The sequence below is a fragment of the Fringilla coelebs genome (genome assembly GCF_963513975.1).
Source record: "Fringilla coelebs genome assembly, chromosome: 19".
In the NCBI taxonomy this organism is placed as follows: Eukaryota; Metazoa; Chordata; class Aves; order Passeriformes; family Fringillidae; genus Fringilla; species Fringilla coelebs.
In genome coordinates this window covers 15058-37141 of record NC_140045.1, presented here as the reverse complement: position 1 = coordinate 37141, position 22084 = coordinate 15058, and the positions used below count along the sequence as shown (strand labels likewise).

The window sequence follows — 22084 nt, the reverse complement described above, 5'->3', positions numbered from 1 at the left end:
ACTTTTTTGCATTCTTCTTTGTCCATTAGGAATACATATGTATCTCAGACCTGTACCTTAAGCATTTTGAATCAAGAATTGCCCAAAATGTGAATAACAAAAAACATTTTTACACGTTTTTGTAGATTCTCCTCTCATTTTCTACTATCCCTCTGCCTGCAGCACGTAACGATTTAGACAGAAGAACCAAACCATACTAGTCTTAATAATATTAAGCAAGGAAAAAACCCACCAACATCTAAGAAGCTGTAGTGTTAATACTGCGCAAATATTTGCTGAAAAAGTCGGTATGATTCAGCTGTGAAACACATTCTTACTGAAGACCAGGCCTCTGAGCACTCTCCTCACACAAAAGTATTGAACAATGCACAGTCTATACAAATTCAGGTTCAGACAGTCACTTAAATCTATATATATTCATGTAAAATCAATATCTATCACTTGAATGAATCAGAGGGAAATGTACTGTTTTTTAATAACAAAATACTGCATTCTTTCACAGTAAAACCTTTTCATTATTAACCTAACTCATCCAGTGAATTTTAGAAGCTACTGTAGGATTAAGTTCATGATGGATTACACTTGCTCACAATCTCAAAGCTTAAATTTTGATTTCTGACCAGATGGCCCTGCACTATTAAAAAAGCAGTAGCATTGTTTGTTTTAATTTGGTATTTTGTACACAAAGTGCAGGTCTTGTAAAGCAAAAGTCAAAGAACAAAATAAACAACTTTTTATTTATTTTAAAAGAGAAACTAAATATTCTTGAAATAACCATGTATGCTGCTCTAGCCAATACTATACTCAAGGATATGAGGAAACAAAATACAAATAGTTGTGCTTATGATATTTTTTCCAACTGGAAATGATGACTTCATCAACATGCCTTCCTCCAAGGAGTATTTTGAATATTTTAATGAAGTTAAAATGGAATATATATGGACGCAAATGTTTTCTCTTAATATCTCTCTTAAAGCACAGTTTGTTTTTTTTTTAAAGTACTTGTACCACAAAAAACTCAAGGACTCTGTAACCACTCAAGATTATGTAAAACAGCAGCACAGGTGGTATTTTCCATATAAAAGCATATACACAATTTTAAATGAAAACCATGAGAAGAAATTAAAATATCCTTCCAACTTTTAAAGGTCTGATAAGAAAACATGGGGGGGTTCCTGAAGGTGCGTCTACCCTCAGATTATAATAGACTTTTAAGACTCACATAGCAAAATCTGTAATTTTATTATACAGGGCACCACTGTGAGTACAGGTCACTATTTTTCCTGCTTTTATCTTAGCTCCCATAACTGATCATATCTCAATTCCCCTACTATACCTTCTTATCAATACCATGCATTACTTGATACGCAAAAGCATTTGTACAAAACGAAAACCTTCTGGAAAAAAAAAGAAGTATCCCAACAAAAACATTTACCTTTAAACTGGCAAAAAGGCATGCTTTCTGCGAGCAAAGCAATTAATGCTTTCTATTTCTTCCTGTATACCCCAGGATCATAACTACCAAACTCTTTCACTGAAAGTTTTGCTACCAAGACAGTATCTTCAAATGTTTGCAACTGACCATATTCTTTGTAGGTACAGAAATCCCTTGAAAAATAGAAAAAGGAAGAGAAGAAAAAAAAAAAGAAGAAAAGAGAAAAAGCAAAAGAGCTGCATAAGGTAAACGGTAAGGATTCATTGCAAGTCAGAACAGAAGTTATTATGAATGTATTTACACAACTGTTAAAGTACACAAATACAGTGGTAGTACAAATGAAGTGCTTTGAGATACTGGTTTGTACACAGGTTTATATAGACAGTCTAACTATTTTGTGCATGATGGAATTTAACTATTATGAGGACAAAAACTGCCCACAAGTGAGTACAATTCTAGAAGTCTGCAGTCAACTTTTAAGTATAGTACAGCAATCTAATGGTCCAGATACATAGGAAATAAAAAGGCTGCTTTTTTAAGTCCCTCAAACATTACACTAATAACCACAGATATTTACAAGGAAAGCACAGTGAGGTGTAAAACTGCTCAAATGGTAGTGCACATGCCTAAAATACCAAAGTTTATAGTAACTGAGGAAATAATTCTCTTATGCAAACCAATCAAACAAATTCTCGAGCTTTTCCACTATACTCTCCCCAAACACACATTTCCCCAGTCTGACCCAGAGTACACCCAAGCAAATAGCTAATGTTACGAAAGCATCCAAAGAAGAACGATAATACTTGGTATGTGGACTTTTGAGACAGGCAAAAAATTATTTGTAAACACCCAAAAAATAAAAACTACTCTCCATAAAAATCTGAAGACCAATATACCTTTAAAAATTGTCTCAATTTCTCAAAATACCCAACTGTTCAAACAAAATCTCTGTACATATGTTTCCAGCACAGAACTTCCCATAATTTCAGTCATAAGAGTTCTGGTACCGTTCCAAGTACCCTAAGGACAGAACACGTACTTTTACGAGACCATTTACAGTAACAGACAGTATGAAGAATTTCCCATATTTCATAACCAACAGGAGCCAACAACACCTGCAACAACCTGAGCATGTTGAGTCATTCATGCCTAGATAATTACTCTGGGCATTCTCAGGTTAAGTATACTTAAGAATTAAATATGATATGCATCTAAATTGTAAAAATTCTCAGGATTTTATGGCAAGAATAGGTTACTATGTTTGTGGGGGTGTTATTTAGGGTTTTTTTTGGTATAGGAATTCCTTTTTTGAGTCTTGGCATGTAACAGAAGGCCTAAATCAATGTATTTATTTATAAACATGTGGATACTGAATGAAACATGCAAATTCACTGAAGATTGAGCAGCAATGTCTATTTTGCACTTGCAATAGTCTCCAAGCTAACCAGCCTCAGTGAAGAGGAAACAAAATTTTCTGAGTAAAAACAACGTTTGAAAGTATCCATTCACCCAAACTAAGCAGAGAGACAGAACAAGCTTTCTAATTCTAAATGCCTCAAATGTCAGTCTTTCACTCTGTTCTTAAAGTTCTTTACAAAAAAGAAATTCATCAGTACAATCTCTACTATACTTAAGACTCTCCTGCAGGGTATTTAGTTATCCTCTTCTATGAAACACAATGAGTATTAAAAAATTCATTTGTGCTACACAGAAAGTTAAATGTCCAGTGTGAATGAAGACAGCAAACAGTGAAATAAACTTCTAACAGTTTTAAAAACTTCATGAGAAAACCAACTCAGAATGGGACAATACATGAAAGTAAACAATTTAAATAACAGCAGATGGTTTTGATTCATTTACATGTTCCCTGGCAGACTAATCTTTTAAACAAGAAATTTCAAGTCATTATCTTTAGTTCAGGTTTGTTTATACTCTACATTTTTAAATCAGACAAAAGCAAGAGTTCTTTACAGAGAAGTAAGCCAATAATTTTAGCAAAATGATACAAAAAACTTTCTTAAACCAAGTAAAAGATTTATAGTTACAGTAGAATAATAAAAAGGGAGTAAAGTCTGCCGCCTGTGGAGGGGAAACTGAAATGGCCATCCAGTAACAGGCGGTGAACTCTGTAAACCATCTTTCTTTTCCAGCCCTGTTACCACAGGGTTCTCTTAAGGTCATTGGGTTTCTGGCAAAAGCGTCCTGTAATGGCAGCTGCTGGAGTCTCTGCATGTTCCTCCAAGAGCTTTTTAGGTCACATGGAGAACTCCAATTTCCGCTCTAGTTTAGGGTATATTTGCTAGTAAAGCCATTGGCAACATGGGAGATCAGCCATGCATTATCTGCCCTCCATGGCAAAATAATTTTCACCGGTGCACAGCAGACTGGAGAACACTGGTAGTAACCCGAGCAGGAATCTACCAAAGCCAAAAAACAAGACAACATCAGCACATATCCTTCCAGTTAACATACAAGCGTCTCGCAATGTACCTCTAAACTATTAATTGCCAAAATTTAAGTGTGTGAATTTAAAATTCAATGAGCAATAGTGTTTCACACCCACCTGTAGCTATACAAAGTTTCCTATAATTTTCCTCTTTTATTGGAAGTCAACATGGAAAATTCACCTTTCCAGCCAGAGGGGATGTTTTGAAGAAAATCAGACAGAGCATAAACATGTGCAAAAGAAAGAACCAACCAGATGAAAACACTATGAATGCACAGTAATAGACTCAACGGATAATTAATTTAAAAAAATATTAAGAAGGTAAAAAAGAAATTCATTATTTTCAATAGCTTTTCTCTGTCCATGGGACACTGTGTTAAAAGATACTTCTTGTATTTCCATAGCTTGACGTACTGAAGTAAGTGTAGCATTATTTCTTACCACTTTCACTGTGAAAGTGAAAAACAACCATACATCTCTGCAATTTAAGAAGCAAGAAACAACTAAGTAGCTGGATCAGTATTCAGTATTTGTTTCAGTTGTGAACAACTACAAATACTAAGGCATACAATACAGGCCAACCAGTGCAGGCACAGACCAGAATGTGCATGTCTCCTGCATATAGGCTTTTCAATGCAAAGCTTTAGGTTAGCTTTTCTGCATTTTTTTAATATCAATTTTTTTTTACTAAGATCTGATAACTGGTCTTTAAAGTGTTAAGCAGTCATTTACAGTTGGATCTTTTTAATGCTATACACTGTTCATGAAGCAGGTTGTGCAGAATCAGCCAAACACACAAAGCAGAAGGAGAAAACAGAAGAGTAATAGCAGGATTCTTCACCAATGAGAGATACAGGATTAATGCAAGCTTAGGCTTTATAGAGAAAGTGAGACAGCAGACAAGAGTTATACAACAGAATTTATTAAGAAACAGAAAAATCTCACAGCTTTTTTCTTAGTAAGTAGCAAATCAAAGAAGCTCTTGAAATACTTAAGAAAAGTATCCCTCAGCCACTAAGGTTCAGATTCCAACTGAAAGCTGTTATTTCTCATATGAAACCGGTTATTGCCAAAAGCAGAACAGACTAAAAAAGCCAAAAGCTGCACACAGAAAGGCAGAAACTTCTACTGCACTGAACAGTGGAAAGGACTTCGTAATACCTAAATTCAAGTCTGCCTACCTCTGAGATGCTCATGGTCAACTATTCCTGCTAGCATGTGATCATTCTTTTTAAAATACAGATCTGAGTATTTATAAATGAGAGCTCATAAGGCTCATTAGAGAAGGATATAAAACAGTGAAAAATGGACATGGCTATACTAGAATATTCCATTCGTGAAAAGACAAGACAGAGCCTCATTTGAGCAATACTGTCAATTGAGTCTTCATACAGGTATTTTGCTTTTATGATTCTGAAGCAGATCTGGTTTTTAATGGATGACACACGGCTGCATCGATATCCTTGGAAAGACATGTAATTCTCATACAGCTAAAATTTTGACTTGGTTATTTTACTTTATTGTTGATACTTGAACAATTTCAGGGACCTTTTAAGTCACTATTATTGTCAACTCTGCTTAAGAGTCCAAGTGGAACAGCAGCAATAACTCAGCTTTTGGAAAGACATTTGCTTTTAAGTTAGAGAAAAATCAATGCTTCATCAAGCATCCGACCAGAAGGCACAGATACAACTATGAGATCACATGAGTAGAAGAAGCAAAGTCGGATGTTTCCAAAGAGTTTTTTCCCCACCCCATACAAAGTTTTGGTGTCTAATGAGAAGCACTCACCCAGTGCTGCCTTCCAACGAAAGGAGACGAGCAGCTACTTGCCATGGTGTTCGAAAGGAATGCTATTCTGAGGTAGGGGAAAAGACAGCAATTTTTAACAGTTCCACTACCCCAATATATAAAGATGTCTTAATAAAAATCCAACCTGAACTTGCAGTAGCAACTCTATCTTTTGAGAAGCTCTGATTTCAGACTTCTATAAGACATTTCCATTATATTAAGAGGCATGTAAAAGAAACAAATCATTAATCCTCAAAGGAAGCTGACAGGGTCAGAAGAACAACGCTGAGTATGATGCCTATTAAGATGGATAGGTGGAGAAAGATTTGTGTATGCAGAAATGGAAAATGAAGAAGCACTGGAAGCACTGGAAGTATGGCATTGAATAACACTTAAGTTATTCAATGCCAGTGTTGGCTATAGTCTTCTAAAAACTTCTTCCATCAAAGAGACATAATCAAATATTTCTTTGTGCAGCACTTCAATCTTTCCTTCCAAATACAGAGAATACCTCTATTACCAATTGGAATTTGCCACAGCTTTGACTGTTGGGTGCTGAACATGTTATATTCAAGAAAAAATTATTAACTTACTGTGTAACCACAAGCAGTCAGACTGAACCTTTTGTTGAAGGAAATGAAGACTACTCACCCATAACTAGACTCTTGAGATGATCACTGCTTTCAGGGTGCAGTCTGTGCATGTGGACCACCAGAACTGATTCAAAGTAGTTTTTACTAGAATACTCATTACCTCGTTTACTACCTCCTTTATTACACCTCTTAAAAGTTTAAAAACTTTGTGTAAAGGAGACTTAGGGAACAATTCACTTAGAGAGTTTAAAAGCAGAAGGATCTTTTAACAGCCAGTATGATTTTCTGTCTAACACACTGCACACAGAGCTGTAATTTAGGTTTGCTTTAAACTTGAACACACCGCTTAGATGCAAAGGCAGAGAGAAGAGATGATCTACTTATTTTAGAAGTTGTTTCAGTAGGTAACTACTTTCACTTAGACCTCTATTTTGCCTTTCTTTACTTGTGAGTGGTTTTAATTTTATGCAATAGGTTCTTCACATATTTTCTCTTTAAACATGAATTCCTGTTAAAACATTTTGTCTCAAACACTACACCAACTCACTCAAGATATTTTCTTAGCTTTTTGTACAAGCTGAAAGAAGTAGATCTGAAACTCTTACACTGTACAATCTGTTCTCCCAATCCATCTCACTAATGACACAAAATAACATCTCCACTTCTGTTCATTACTGTATCATACATAGATTCAAGGATGAAATTGCGCCTTTTCATCACTGAAACCACAACCACGCTAACCTCTTCAACATTACATCTGCCTTCTCAGTCATTACTTACCACAGATACAGCTCCCCCATACAGGAAAACAGCCTCCACTTCTTCATCCTAACCAGAATTTGGAGTACTGCAGGAATATACATTTGAATAGACTGCGCTCCACCGCTCAGCTCCCACTGATGTTAATCACTGTGAACTCACAACTTGAAGGTTTTTTGCTGTTGCATTTACTTCATATAATCCAGAAAAGTACTGAATAACATGTGCCATATAATTTACATAATTTAATTAGAAACACTTAAATTTCATGAACCATTTCATAAGACATGGCAGTTGTTACTCCAATAAATGCTCATTACTTAGTGTTACAAAACTGCATGTGTTTTTTAAGGAGAATGACTTAGGTGCTATGCAGACACTATCTTGGATGCTGGGAATGACACCTATTTTGCTATGCTTACCAATTACCATTTTTCCACGAGCATTAAGTTTCTCTGAGAACGCCTAGTTTTCATAAGAGAACTCCGGTTCCTATTATTTGCATTCACAGCCTTAGTTTTTCAGTTTCAGTCAGATTTGATCAGAATTCAGTTTGGAAAAAAGAAAGATAAACACGTGGAGTAGTCATCTTTAAGAACTCTACTTAGAGTAGAACTTTGAATGAAAAGCTTTCCTTGTCTGAGTAACATCTGTACATTTCATTGCCCAGAATTTAACAAGCAGCAGCCTTTTCTCTAGATAAACAGAGGTGGAGATTACAGATGCACCGTTGCATTACCAAACCAAGGCATAAAGTAAATTAAATAACAAAACTAATGTATCAAGTTATAAATAAGAACTCTAACAAATCTGTAGATATGCATCTAGCATAACATTACTTTCTACCAGGAGTATGGCTTAAGCACTTCCTGAAAAAGGACCTGTGGTATTATATTTACTTAAGACTTACTACGAAACCAGCACACTTGGAAGGCACATTGACCAACAATTGCTATTCTTTATGATTCTCTTGAAGTGATACGGATGACTCTCTATATTCTTACATCTCTCCAATCAAAATTTGCTTTAATGACTTTGCCACACAACTCAAATACTTTAGGTTTTCCTAAGAACAAGGTATACAGAAAATGGGAAACTCATGGCTATAACCTGGCTAACATCTAAGGGTAAATTCTGATTACAGAAGAGCTACTTTAGTATTATGAAAACTGTAAAGAGCGTAAGGTATCAACACCTACAATTTGCACCATCCTGCCTGCTAGAGAGTGAAAACTGGGAAAATGAAAAGTGAATTTTCTCTAGCAAGCTCAAGTAGTTGTGCTATAAGCTATAGTCTAAGTAAAGTGTTTCAGCCACACCACCCAAGTTGCAGAAGGTGAAGGCAGGGATTGGGAAAATGAAGAACCAACCACTCTGGAAGATGACTGGGTTTGGGACTGTTTAAAGAACCTGAAAGTGCACGAGTCTGTGGGACTTGATGACACACATCCATCCGTGGGTTCTGAGGGATCGGGCTGAGTAAATGGGCTACACCTCTATCCATCATATTTGAGATGTCATGGCAGTCCAGTGTAGTTCCCTCGGACTGGGAAGGGGAAACCATAACCCCCAGTTTTATACAGGGAAATATGACACAGGGAACTACAGGCCAGTCTCACCCCGGCAAAGTCATGTAACAGATCCTCTCGGAAACCATGTTAAAGCATGTGGAGAATAAGGAGGTGATTGGTGTTAGACAACATAGCTTCACTTAAGGTAAATTGTGCCCAACAAATTCGGCGACCTTCTACACTGTGGCTAAGCAGTGGTGGACAAGGGAAGAGCCACATATGTCACCCACCCGGACTTGTGCAAAGCACTGGATGCTGCGTTGCATGATATCCCTGTCTCTGAACTGGAGAGACACAGATTTGACACATGGACCACTTGGTGGATAAGGAATTGGCCAGATGGTTGCACTCAAAGAATTGTGGTGAGTTCAATGTCCAAGTGGAAAACAGTGATGAGCGATGTTTGTCCCTCAGTATTGGGACCAGTGCTGTTCAAAATCTTTGTCAGCAACATGGACAGTGGAAACAAGTGTACCCTCAGCAAATTTGGTGACAACAAGCTGTGTGGTGCAGTCAACCTGCTGTAGGGAAAGGGATGCCATCCAAAGAGACCTTAACAAGCTTGAGAAGTGGGTCTCTGGGAGCTTCATGCAGTTCAACAACGTCAAGTGCAAGGTCCAGCATGTGGGTCAGGTCAGCCTCAAGCATAAGTACAGGCTGCGAAGAATGGATCAAAATTAGCTCTGGGGAGAAAGACTTGGGTGTGTTCATGGATTAGAAGTTCAACATGACTCAGTAATGTGCACCTGCAGCCCAGAAAGCCAACCACATCCTGGGCTGCACCAAAAGAAGTGAGAAGCAACTCGAGAGGGGATTCTTGCCCTCTATTCTGCTCTTTTGAGACCTCACCTGCAGTACTGTGTCCACGTCTGGGGCCCCCAACACAAGAACAATGCTGACAATATTAGAATGAGTCCAGAGGAGAGCCGCTAAGTTGACAACAGTGCTGGAGTACCTCTCCTACAAAAACAGGCTGAGAAAGTTGGGGCTGTTTAGCCTGGAGAAGAGAAGACTTTGGGGAGAACTGAGAGTAGCCTTTCAGTACCCAAAGGGGGCTTACAAGAAGGCTGAAGAGGGGCTGTTCTCATGGCACGTAAAAAGTGCACATAGTGACAGGACAAGGGTGAATGGCCTTAACCTGAAGGAGGGTAGATTTATTTATTAGGAAGAAATTCTTTACTATAAGGGCAGTGAGGCATTAGAACAGGTTGCCTAGATAGGTCGTGGACACCCCATCTCAGGAAATGTTCAAGGCCAGGCTGAATGGGGTTCTGAGTAACCTGGCCTACTGGAAGTTTCTCTGCCCATGGCAGGGGGGGTCGCAATGAGGTGATCTTTAAGGCCCTTTCCAATCCAATTAATTTCCCCTGCAAATCTCTCTTTCCCTCCAATTGCAACAGGCCTATGGGAATCTGTTCAAATTATACTACAGTTGCACACTATTATTTGGTCACCATGAGTAAATACCAGCACTGGTTCACTGTCTTAAGAACTAAATGAATACAGCAGTCAATGAATCATTAGTTCTAAGAAACTCAAGAGAAGATCCCGACTAGGCTGCTTTTGAGACTGTAAAGAAGTCAACCAAGAGATCCTATACTTGGAGCAGAGTGTTAAAAAGAGCAGGTATGGAATGTGCCATTAAGCCAGACGGTACTGTTGGCCCATATCACAAATTACACACCTGGTTGTTTAAAGACCACTCAGAAAACTGCCCACTGCCCTCACAGTATTCACATTCTACAGGCCAGGCAGAACAGAAATGGATCTACAAGCCCAATTGTATTATTCGTATCTTGAAATGTTTACAATAGCGTCACCTACACAATGAGTGACACGTCAGGAACATGCAAAAACATTAAAGGTGTACTTGCACCTAAAACAATCAAGTGGCATCACTGCATTTCTGTCTGTTACTGCTATAACTCATTTATCTGACTGTTAACAGAGACAAAGCATCTGAGATTTGCTCAGAATGCCAAAGACCTGACATATACACTTTGCCAAGAAACCATCTTTATATTAAAGTAAATGTTCAAGAAGAAGTCTGCATCACCGCCTCACAGAATATCCAAGGTCAAAGAGGACCCCTGGAAAACATGTAGCCCAATCCCACTGCTCAAAGCACAGTCAACTGGAGCAATCCACTCAGGACAATGTACAGTTGGGCTTCAAGTAATTCGGAAAAGGGAGACTACACAACCTCTCTGGGCAACCTGTTACAGTCCTCGCCCACCTTCATAGTACAGAAAAGTTTCTCTGTATGTCTAAATGGAATTTCCTGTATTTCAATTTGTGCCCACTCTCCACTGTCCATTCACTGGATATTGCTGAAAACAGCCTGGTTGCATCTTCTTTTCATTCTTCTAACAGGTATTTATGAAATTCACAAGATCCATAACTATGCACAATTCTCCCCTCTTTTTTTTCAAACTATTTAAAAATACTTTGATGTGAGAATTTCTGGCGGCAAGAATAGCAGTTCAGTGAACAATATAAGATGGTAAAACTTGCACCAAAGCCAGTATAGAAAACCTCACCTATACCCTATTCTTGCCCAGTCATTTCTGCTCCTGAGCTGTTCATCCCTTGTGCAAGCACAAGTATCTGTGCAGCTACATGGTGAAACAACTCATTCAGCATAAACCCCCCGCCACCCCAAATCCCACTTTGCTTTTATCACAATGGAATTGTTTCTCCAACCCACTTCACTCTCAGTCTTCATTAGACTGGGATGTCCAGTCTGGATATCCATATCCACCTGGCTCCCCTCTAAAAAACTGTTCTTTCAAGCAGTAAGACTTCATACGTAAGAACACGTGCTATCCAAAAGTAATTAACTCTGCCAATTAAATGATGAAGCTAAAAGGAACCAAGTTAATTTTGTGTCAGTGTGCCCTGTCAACAAGGAACAAGTCCCTGGCAAAAATTATGCACTTAGAGCTCCTGCACACTAGTGAGGCATGATGGAAAAACCCCTAGGTCACTGCAATAGTCCCCCTAACATACTGCTTTCCCAGAAATGTTGCAGAATGCCTACAGATTGGCCGATTTCCATTCTGTAAGTAAGACTGAAAGTAAATTGTACAAAGCCAAGCCACACACTGTTTGGGACAAGACTGTCAATATTCTGAGGAAGGAATGTTTTAGCTACAGCACAGAGTTAGAAACACATTTAACACTGTTAGCCCTAAAAGAAACATTCCTAAAATTTCATGCTAAATCACTGTGAGGGGCAAGGATGATTTCAGCGCTGACCAGGAATCATTATCATTTATCCTCCTGCCATTCTCTTCAAATGAGCCTTCTGCAACATCTCCAGCAACCATGTATGTGGCCTCTTACGGGCTCTGTATTAAGAGCACTGTGCACTACAACTTTCTTCACTACTACACCTTCTGTTCTTCACCAAATGCTTCTTGCCTTTTCTGCACCGATATCGTCTACCCTGCTGATTTGGAAACAAGATTCACTACTGTCTCTTACTCTGCTTCTTCACTGATAACTGGTATAAGAAACTCAATGAGTCAAAGAGCTAAATCCCATAACAGTAGGTTAAAATGCTGCACCTCTAGAATTTTGCATGCTCTCATTGCTGTTAAGGTAAAAATAAAAATTTTTTTACACCCACATAGTTCAGGCTAAATGTCAAGCATTTACACGAATGAACATCACTTGCAAAAACAGTATGTTATCACATCAATTACCTGGTAAGTTCTTTTGGAAAATTAACTTATCAAATAGCCCTCATTTTTTCCAATACACAGATTTATTTTTTTTTTACCTGCGAAGTTGACATGCGAGAGGTATCTTGTCGGCCTGTTAAATCAGATGAGGAGATATTGACTGGGGCACCACGATGCAATCTCATACTCACTTTCCTTTCTCGTTCCATACCGGATACTGGCCGAGGAGAGGTGTTGGCTGTGAGAAAAACAGTATTAGATTCTCCTAATGAGAAATGCCACATTAACACGGTCACTGGAAAAATTACACTCTTGCTGTTTGCACATAAAAATTCCACATAACCAAACAAGGAATCAAGGCTGTTGTTGGACATTTAATAGAAATACAGGTATCAATTTCCAGGCAATGAACGTATGCAAATACCTGCAATCTACTAAAAATCAAGGGAGAAAAAACCAAACCAAAGGGCCAAACTCTGCCAGACACAAAGTGCCAATTAGAGTCGTCTACAAGAAGCACTTACCCAGCTACTTGCTTACTCACCAGCATGTGAAGTTGGGGTAAGGGGAGTAGGAGGAGCTACATCTTGCGTTCCTCTTAGCCTGCCAGAAGCAGTGGAGGGTAATCCACGTACACCTGGATTTCGTGTATGTCTTAATCTTTCCTCTCGTTCCCGCCTTTCACGTTCAGCATCTTCAGCTGCTCTGCTTGCACCCTACAGGTCAAGACTAGTGAACAACTTTGCAGATTATTGAGCTTACAACTATATGTTTATAAAAGTACTGAAAATGAAGAACTGGACAATGTGTGAACTGGAGTTTGAGAAGGCACCAACTCCTTTGGTAAAATTTCTTGAGAATTGCCATAAGTTTTGTTCATACACTTGCTTGGATAGTCTTCAAAATGTTAATGTACACACGTACTGTTACGGCAGCTGGACACCTCCTCAAATGTTGAAAATGACCTACATTAAAGATCAAGGTGGGAGAAGTAGTAATTCCACAACCTAGCCTGGTGACTGCCCTAAAGGATCTGAGAAGCCTTCCACATTAAAAGCCTTGTAACTGTAGCTTAGCTGTCATCCAAGCCTTATAGCATGGATCCCATATCTCCTGCCTTTCTCCTCATTTCCTGATCTTTCTGTCTATACAGTAGAGTTGCTAAGAGGAAACATGGAAGACAATCTTACAGTATCGGTTAAGATACTCAAAACTGACAATGCAGTAACAGGACCCAACCAAAACCATTAGGAATTCAAAGTTTTAGAAAGCTATATGAGCTACTCACAAATTTCAGCATGTTCCAGTCAAATACATAGTCATAGGAGAATCCTTGCCGATGAAAAAGGTTTCTGAATAACTGCCTTAGATAGGAATAGTCCGGCTTGTCATCAAAACGCAAAGAACGGCAGAAGTTCAAGTATGTGGCAAATTCAGCTGTAATTAAAGGAAGCCTGTTTTTTATCTTCAGCTTCACACTGGCTTTTTGTAATTCTGAGTTGAAAATACCCAAAGCCCCCCAAACCTGAAAAGCAGGGAATCTTCTTAACATAAGAAAAAGAATAATGATCTAATACTAGAAATCCACTAAAGGAAACACTATCATGTCAACCCTGAAAAATAAATTATTTTTCTATCACAGAGCAGGCAAAGATATCAATGGTCAACAGCACAGAGGACCCAATAGCACAGTTCTTTAAGCAACAGCTGGTGGGGGAAAAAAGGTATAAAACTTTGCTTGCAACATACTGAACACAATTTATTGTGGGACATGGAACAGCATTTCTTTGTTAAGACACATAGAGATTCGCGGCTGCTCTGTCACAGAACACAGAAATACTTTATCTTTCAGGTAAGTCACACCACAGTTTTAATTTACAATAGTCTGAACACTTGTTTTTAAATGGCAAGGAAAATATTACAAAGCAAAAAAAAAAAAAAAAAAAAGAATACTGTAGTGAATTCGGTGCACCACAGAAAATCAGCAGTATCAAAATACTAGCGTTTGACTTTAGGTCTTCCCAAAGAAAATAAGATAATAATTTCTATTAAGAAAGAAATTCTAACAAATGGCATAAGAGAAGCTGATTAGTCTTCCCTGCCTGTAAACCCCAGAGAAAACATGTAATTCATGAATGTAAAGGAACATGTATGAAGCAACATTTGAAACACACAAAAAATGATGAATTTTCATACAACCCAAACAAAAACGATAGTTCTTGTCATTGTAACAAGAGGGTGAAGCCAAGAGGGTGAGGAGAACTCTTTGTGAAATGAAAACAGCCTCTGATGACAGCTAGTGTTACTAAGTTTTAAAACAAATTTAAGTATCATTTTACAACACTCAAAAATGGCTTATTATTGTTTTAGTGTAAATAACAAACTGATAAACAGAACTGCTCTGAGGCATGACACTAGGATACAGCAGGGTTTCTTATGCCTCTCACAAATTCTAATTCATCAGCAGGTGAAATCAGATGAACCTGGGATGATAATTCCCAAGCGAAACAACTGCAGTAGGTAAGAGATGCATCTGACTACACAATCCAATTCATCCAAGAAACAGTACCCACACAGATAGAGAAAAAGGCAGTTTGTTAAAATGCTATTTGTCTGCTGCCAATTATCCAGCCAAGAGGTGCACAAAAAATACAGCCCAAATCAGGGTACCATGCTACCCTTCCTCTTGAGGGCACTTGAACAGTTGAGACAAGGGATACCTAGAAATGCTCTATGAACACAAAAGATCTGTTTTCAGCATAGTATTTTTACCACACAAGTGGTAAAATCATGGGGGGATAAGGAAGGGGAAGAGGAGGAGAGAGACAGATGGTGAAAAAGAGTAGTAGAATTTAACATAAGGAAAGGAGATGTACCACTAAAACATGAACACACAAGCCTAGTGTCACGGAAGAGTAACTTACAAGGATATCCTTTACACAAAACCTCAATGGGTGTAGACATTTTCTTTTCACTGATACGTTCGTATTTCTGCCTCTTTGTTGCTGCTTTCAGTCCCTGCCAGGGGAGGGAGCCCAGGTTAAAATACATCAGTACATAGCCCAAGGACTCCAAGTCATCTCTGCGAGATTGCTCTACAAACAGCATAAAAAAGTGAACTCATTAGGTTTCATTTTCTACTGGCAAAAGAAAAGTCTGTGCAACAAGACTGTTATAAAAACCCTTACAAAAACAAGAGACAGAGAGTTACTGAGAGTTACTATGCCCATGATAAACTTGTTCAGTAAAAGAAAAGCCTATTATCCTTGCAGTTATTAAAAAATGTGCTAATTCCCAAACAGTACAAAGTCAGACTGAACAGACACCTAATATAGACTGAATCCCACCTAATCAAGATATGCAAGGCAATGCATACTGTACTCTTAGTGTCAAAAATAGGGATTGTTTCCTATGCCTCCACAAAGCAACATCCACTTGCACTAAAATTACATGCATCGACACTCTTGAAGTTTCTATTTATTGGTTTCCCCAGCTCACCAATTCCAAGATGAGTGTTGATGGATGCGTAACGGGCAGTTCCCGTTAAGTTTTTATTTTCACGATATGGAATATGTTGGTGAGTTCGAGCGTCTCGATACTTCTTCGCTAGTCCGAAGTCTATTATGTAGACAAGATTGCCTTTCTTCCCCAAGCCCATTAAGAAGTTATCTGGCTTCACATCTCGGTGGATGAAGTTCTTAGAGTGAATATATTCAATTCGACTAATCTAAATACAGAACCACAAAAAAAATCATTGTTGAGAGACTAAGCACACATCTTTTTCTGACAAAAACACTAGCAATTGTGTCCAAATAATGAAAGAGGCAATGCCCCTTTTTACTGTAAAATATAAGGTCATTAAAGAGAACATAATTTAGAAGACAATGGACAAACCTTCTGTCCAGCTGTTTGCCAGTGTCTAGTTTACAAAACTAGGACAATCTGTTTTCAAAAACTTTCTTGGGAAAATTTCTTAGTCTTTGAGCAGTGCAACACCTGGTTTGCAAATAGTGCAGATCCAGTTTTTAAAGAAGAATCAATCACTTTTGATGGGATAGTTTGGATTTACAAAAACAGAGCTACTTTTGAATTTCTTCTCTATTAATACAGCCTATCCAGCTCTAAATTTTAGAAAAAAAAGTATATGATCAAAAAATTTCAATATCTCACGATATTTTACTATCAAGATAACAAAGCCATTTCCTACCATTTGGTCAGCAAGTAATAGAACTGTCTTGAGACTAAATTTCCTTGAACAAAAATTGAAGAGATCTTCAAGACTCGGTCCCAACAACTCCATCACCATAACGTTGTAGTCCCCTTCAGCTCCACACCACTTAATTGTGGGAATACCCACTAGGAAAAAATAAATCCTTTATTCAGTATAACAATTTGATTTATATAATTAATGCATACAAATCTTCAAGGCTCTTAATATTAATTCTGAGTGTCATTACCATGAATGTTTCCATTTACAGTGAAGCTTAATATTTTATGTTCAGACATTCCAAAATTAAATGTGTGATAACTTCCAGCAGAATCAATACAAAATTATAGCAACAGAGGTCTTAAAATAACCTTTTTTCTTTTCCCCAGAAACCTTCTAGTCTTCATAGTTATCTTGTAACTTTAAAGTACTGAGCATCTTTTTTGGATTTGAACCCTAAGTATTTAACCAATATTAATATTCATGTAGTCTCTAAGATGCAATAAGGCATAAATCAGGAATCTGAAAATAAAACCCTGACAAACCACTAGATCCTATAACTGGGGAAGGCCTTAGAAATGCACTTAGATTCAAAGCCTACAAAATCACCATGAAATATCAGTCTCCTTCATCAACATTTGTCAATGAATTTCTGCCCTTCCTTCATATGCTTGTCTTTCCTTCAGTTCCATGGCATTTGCTGTTTGGTGACTCTCAAACAAACTAGCATTGTTTATGAGATGCATTATTCATTCAGTTTTACAGTATGATAATTAGCCAAAATTTATGGAGGAAGTCAGGAACCTTATTTCACATAAAAATGTAAAAACGCTCAAATATTTTTAAATAAACCATAGAATTACTCAGAGTGAATTCTATGCATTTTGATGTGAAATACCATAATTCACTGAATTTAAAGGAAGCATGTTATTCTATGAAGGCTATTTCAGTTACACGCAGGTGGCAACTGAATGAGGAGGGAATTAAAAAAATAACTAAATGCAAATACACATTATTATCAATTTCTAGAGGTCTTATTATCCTACTTGGTATGTACTTGAGATACAGCATGGAATGTACTCTATATGCAAAGCATATCCTCATTTAGGAATAATTCAAGGGACTATGAAACAAAGAGAAAACTGAACTACAGCAGGTTTATGTCCCAGAACTGCACAGGAATGTTATGCTTCCAGAATTCCAAAATATATGAGTACGTTACTGTAGCAAAGCAACATACAGTAGCTACAAAGCTGCTGCACTCCTGTTCTCCACTACTAATGCCATTTTGTCTTAGAACTCTTCCAGCAAGGAAATATTCTTAACACAGAAAAAAGAATTCTAACATGTACAACAAAAATTAACCTGATTCTTAAAAGTTTAGAATTGTGTTACCATTATAAGCAAGTCAGGTGAAATGGTCCAAAGCAGTGGTTACCATCTTTCACTGATGCATGAGAATCAGAAATAAATCACTGTTCATTTTGTTTCACATTGCACAAGGTCCTCTCATTTTAATATTTTGGAAACCATGAGAAACTTCTGAGGATCTTACTGGTTATCATGAAGTGTGATAGCCATGGATTTGGAACTGCTTCTCTACAACCCTTGCAGAACTGAAATGCTGCTCTTCATCTTCCCTGCTGCCTTTTCCCTCCCACCTTCCCGTTACTTCTCAAAAGAGATCCCAGATATTAACTGTCGGGGGCAGATAGATCAAAGGTGTAAAAGCCGTAAAATCTTTGAAGAAGGAAAATAGTTTGCTTGCCTCCACCCTGCATCATTTTGTAGATTTTACTCTCGATGTGGAGCTGAGGATGTTTGGTTTTCACACATTCCAACTTTATTGCAACCTCCTCTCCAGCAGCAATATCAGTTCCTAAAACCAGAAGAATTAAAACACTGGTCAAAATATTTTTAAGACGCATTTCTTTCGCCAAGACCAAAACAAAACGAGCATCAACAAACTACTTCTAAACGGCAAACATCCAGATGTTTGATGTTTACAAACGCGGCACACTGACCCATCAACGGAAGAAGTACAAAGAATTCCAACCACCTCCTCTTATGTCTTGGAAATAGAGACTACAATTTCCCTAGATCTCAACACAGTCTAGCCGTACCCTGACACCTCATTTTACTTGGCTGGAAGGTAGCTTATCTAGACTAAAGAATGTGCTGTCTGCAAAAGCTTTCTTTAAATCTCATTAAATTAATGTTTTAAGAATCAAAAAACGGCTTACCTGTTCACTTTCCAAGTATGTAGGGAGAAACTGACATTCTTAAATAGAAACAGTCAAGACAATACACACTCTCACAGCCAAGCAACTTACAAACTACAGGAAAAAAAGGAAATAGCAAAAGGAAATGTGTGACACTTCACAGACATTATCTCCAGGTCTCTCTGCTTTAGGAATTTGGCCCTTTTCTGCTTTACCTCATGGTTCAGGATCATGTGAAGTACATCACCTATAGTTCGATCTGATTCCCACTTGCAAAAGCCTAACTAGAGGTTCCCATCTACTCTGACATGTCTTCAACACCCTTGTAGCTGCATTTAAGACAAAAAGGGTACCGGAAACAGGCAAAAAATAGTCAAAATCTTCATTTTCAAAGCATAAAGCTGGGAATGTATGCTGAAATAATGTACAAATTCATTGAGGCCTTTTAGAAAGCACGTCTACTTAAAAATAAATATTGACTTCTGAAATAGCTTTAGACATTATTTTAAGACACGTCTACTGTACAGTCTGAACAATGGAGCAGTACTGGAATTCTTAAAAACTGACCACATTTCACTATCACAAAAACCACAGTTTTCAAACATCTGTTCTACCAGATAATGGAAGACAAAGCAAATGGGACTCTACAAAAGGCATCAGTTCTTGAGAGATAGTAATTTTCCCTGGAAAAAGAAATGCCACCAGCTGGATCTTCCATTCATGTACTTCCAGGCTAGTTCCATGCCTGAGCCATGCTTTCATGTACATGGCATGACATGTGCAGTAAGCCCTGAGAGTAAATCCATGACAATTATTTAGAAATAAAAAAAAGTAAAACCCAGAGGATTTATTGCACAGAATTCAGTATGGCATTAATATATACACTAGCATACAGGGAACTATTACTTTCTGTGCAACTTCACTGGTGTAAGCTGCATTCATAGAGATAAAGTGACACATGAAAGTTTATTTCACTTACACTTGATATTAATACTGTAATACAATCTGATTTATCTGAGCAGTAGTCATGTTTAAATTTTTCAAATAATCTAAGACTTTTCAGATTTCAACTGCTGTCTTAACTGCCCCCCAAAATCCCAGGGGAAGCTAACAAGGATTTTTGCACAAGCTTTACCACAGTCTTCTATGGTCACATCATCAATCTTCTATACATGCATTGCAGAGAGGAAGAATCACGTTCTTTGACTCTAGACCATCACATGCCTTCAGTTAAAAATGTGTATTTTTCATCAGGCATATGATCTATCTTATGGATAACTAGTATTTCATTATCTGTAAACAAGCAGCTTTAGGTAACGAATTCAGCTGGAATGCCAGCTGTGCACTGCAAGATGTATAGAAAAACAACCCCCATCTCTCATACTCCATGCAGTTTAAAACGTACAACATAAGCTAGCAAGTGACATTATTTTTATCTTCCACAAATATGCAGTCAATGTACCTTAACCCCTACAAGTTCCCCCTTCCGTGATTTGCTTTTCTAGGTTAACACAATTTTCAAAAGCAGAATAGCAGACTGCTATATTAAAAGCAGAGTACTTATGTCAACCGGACGGGAAATAACGTTTATATTTCTTTGGATTTAACCCACTTCACACGGCCTGAGAGTTTGCTGAATATGTAGAGTATTTTAAAAATACCTCCTTTCAAAATATTTTGCACCCGCTACCTGTGCTTGTCATAAACAATAGCAGTGGGCTATGTTAGAGAGCTATAATAATGGATTGGCAAATACAGTTCCAATCCCGTACGTTTCACAATTGCAAAGTGATCACGATGGTCAGCAACAGGATTAGCCAAACGACGAGGATTATTTGAAGGACTTAAAGGTTTTTTACTGCAACCTAATCACTTGTATTTGTGTAATTTTTTTTAGGCCTCACGGGAGAAAGAAACATCCTTCTGACAACAATTTTTCCTAGTCCACTGCAGCGATATTTAACCGTGGTATGTTTCTTTCCCGAAACGTTTTTCCGAATGTGGTGGGTTGTGGGGTTTTTAGGTTTTATTTTAGATTTTGGGGTTTTTTCTTCCTTGTTTTCAGATGAGGCGATTTTACCCTTATGCCCATTTTACAGACTCGAACGGTGCCCAAGGTCACTAGACAACAATGAGAAGAGGCAATCAAGTAAACCAGAATTCCCGATTTCCGCACTATCCAAATTAGGACATGATGTCAACGAAATATTAAATTACTCCTGCTGTGTCCCTAGCCCAGGTACTTGCCCGACCTGGCTAGGCCCTCGATGTTCTCCACACAGCCAGAAAACGGCCAGCTAAACGCCCAGCGAGCCATCCTCCTTACCCAGGTAGATATCCCCGAAGGAGCCGCTCCCGATCTTCCGGCCCAGCCGGTACCGGTTCCCAACCCTCAGCTCCATGGCGGCAGCTCGGCTCGTCCGCGACCCGATTCTGTTGCCCTGCCCGGCCTGCTGGCTCTCGTTCTGATGCCTCACAGTCCTGCGGTTTCGGATGCCATCGTGGCTTTGGTCTCGCCGCTCGATACTAGCGAGACAGTCAAGCCCGTCGCCGCAGCTCCCGAGCAAGATGGACACGGATTCCCGACACGACCGGCGCCTCAGCCCCTCCAGCCCCCAGCCACCATACTGCGTGACCTCACTTCCCTAGCGACGGGGGCGGGGCGCGCTGCCGCAGGGACGGGCGCACGGCGGGCGGGGCGCGGATGTCGTCCCAGCTCCCCCGCGCCGCCGGTCTCCCGGTGCTCGGCTCGGTGAGAGTTCCTGCCCCGTCTTATCGCGGCGTCCCAGCCACATGCCGGGCGGCGAATGAGGCTCGCAGGCTTCCCGGTGCGTGTGTCGTTGTCGTCCACGAGGCCGTCGGTGGTCGCAGTGGAGATGAGCTCCGGCAGTACTGCGTTCCGAGGTATGCCCGTTTGACCGGGAAGGCGGGGGTGGGTGCGGGGACAAAGTCTGAGAAGTGACAAATTTCAGGGGAAAACCATGTCATTCTTGCCGGGGAGGGGTGTTCGGGTCTCCTCTCTCTCTCCGGGTGAGGAAGAAATTTCTCTTAGGTGATCCTAAGCAGCCGACCGCCGAGCACTGCAGGGCCTGTATGTGTAACCATGTAGTGTCAGCACATGTGAAGCCTCATACTGTAAAAGTTGTAAGATGTTAATGTCTTAGGTGACTGACAGCTGAGCCACTGGAAGTAGAGTAGGAGAGGGAGAGAGAGACAAAGATATATCTAAACTGTCAAATTCCCCCAGCAGCTCTAAGTGGGAGCTGCGACAAGTGGGAGCCATTAGTCCATGTAGCTCCTCTTCTGCATCCCATCCCTACCACCCTTCTCCCGCTGACAGAATTTTTTCTGCTTTCCTGCACCTCTCCCTCTCC

The 22084-nt window shown here is 39.0% G+C and overlaps 1 protein-coding gene across 2 annotated transcripts; it reads right to left on the bottom strand.

Annotated features, from left to right (window-relative positions):
• Nucleotides 1-710: 710 nt before the first annotated feature.
• CSNK1D (casein kinase 1 delta) lies at nt 711-21335 on the bottom strand. 2 transcript variants are annotated; one of them, XM_084218728.1, is made up of 10 exons: nt 21037-21335; nt 18257-18367; nt 16489-16637; nt 15780-16008; nt 15206-15376; nt 13570-13718; nt 12826-12997; nt 12380-12519; nt 5673-5739; nt 711-3852 (listed from the first exon to the last, which is right to left on the bottom strand). In XM_084218728.1, exons 1-9 carry the CDS (start codon nt 21110-21112, stop codon nt 5707-5709), a joined length of 1230 nt encoding a protein of 409 aa, XP_084074854.1. In that variant the 5' UTR covers nt 21113-21335; the 3' UTR covers nt 711-3852; nt 5673-5706. The 2 variants fall into 2 exon arrangements, with proteins under 2 accessions (XP_084074854.1, XP_084074853.1); XM_084218727.1 differs by lacking the exon at nt 5673-5739.
• Between the last annotated feature and the right edge of the window lie 749 nt (nt 21336-22084).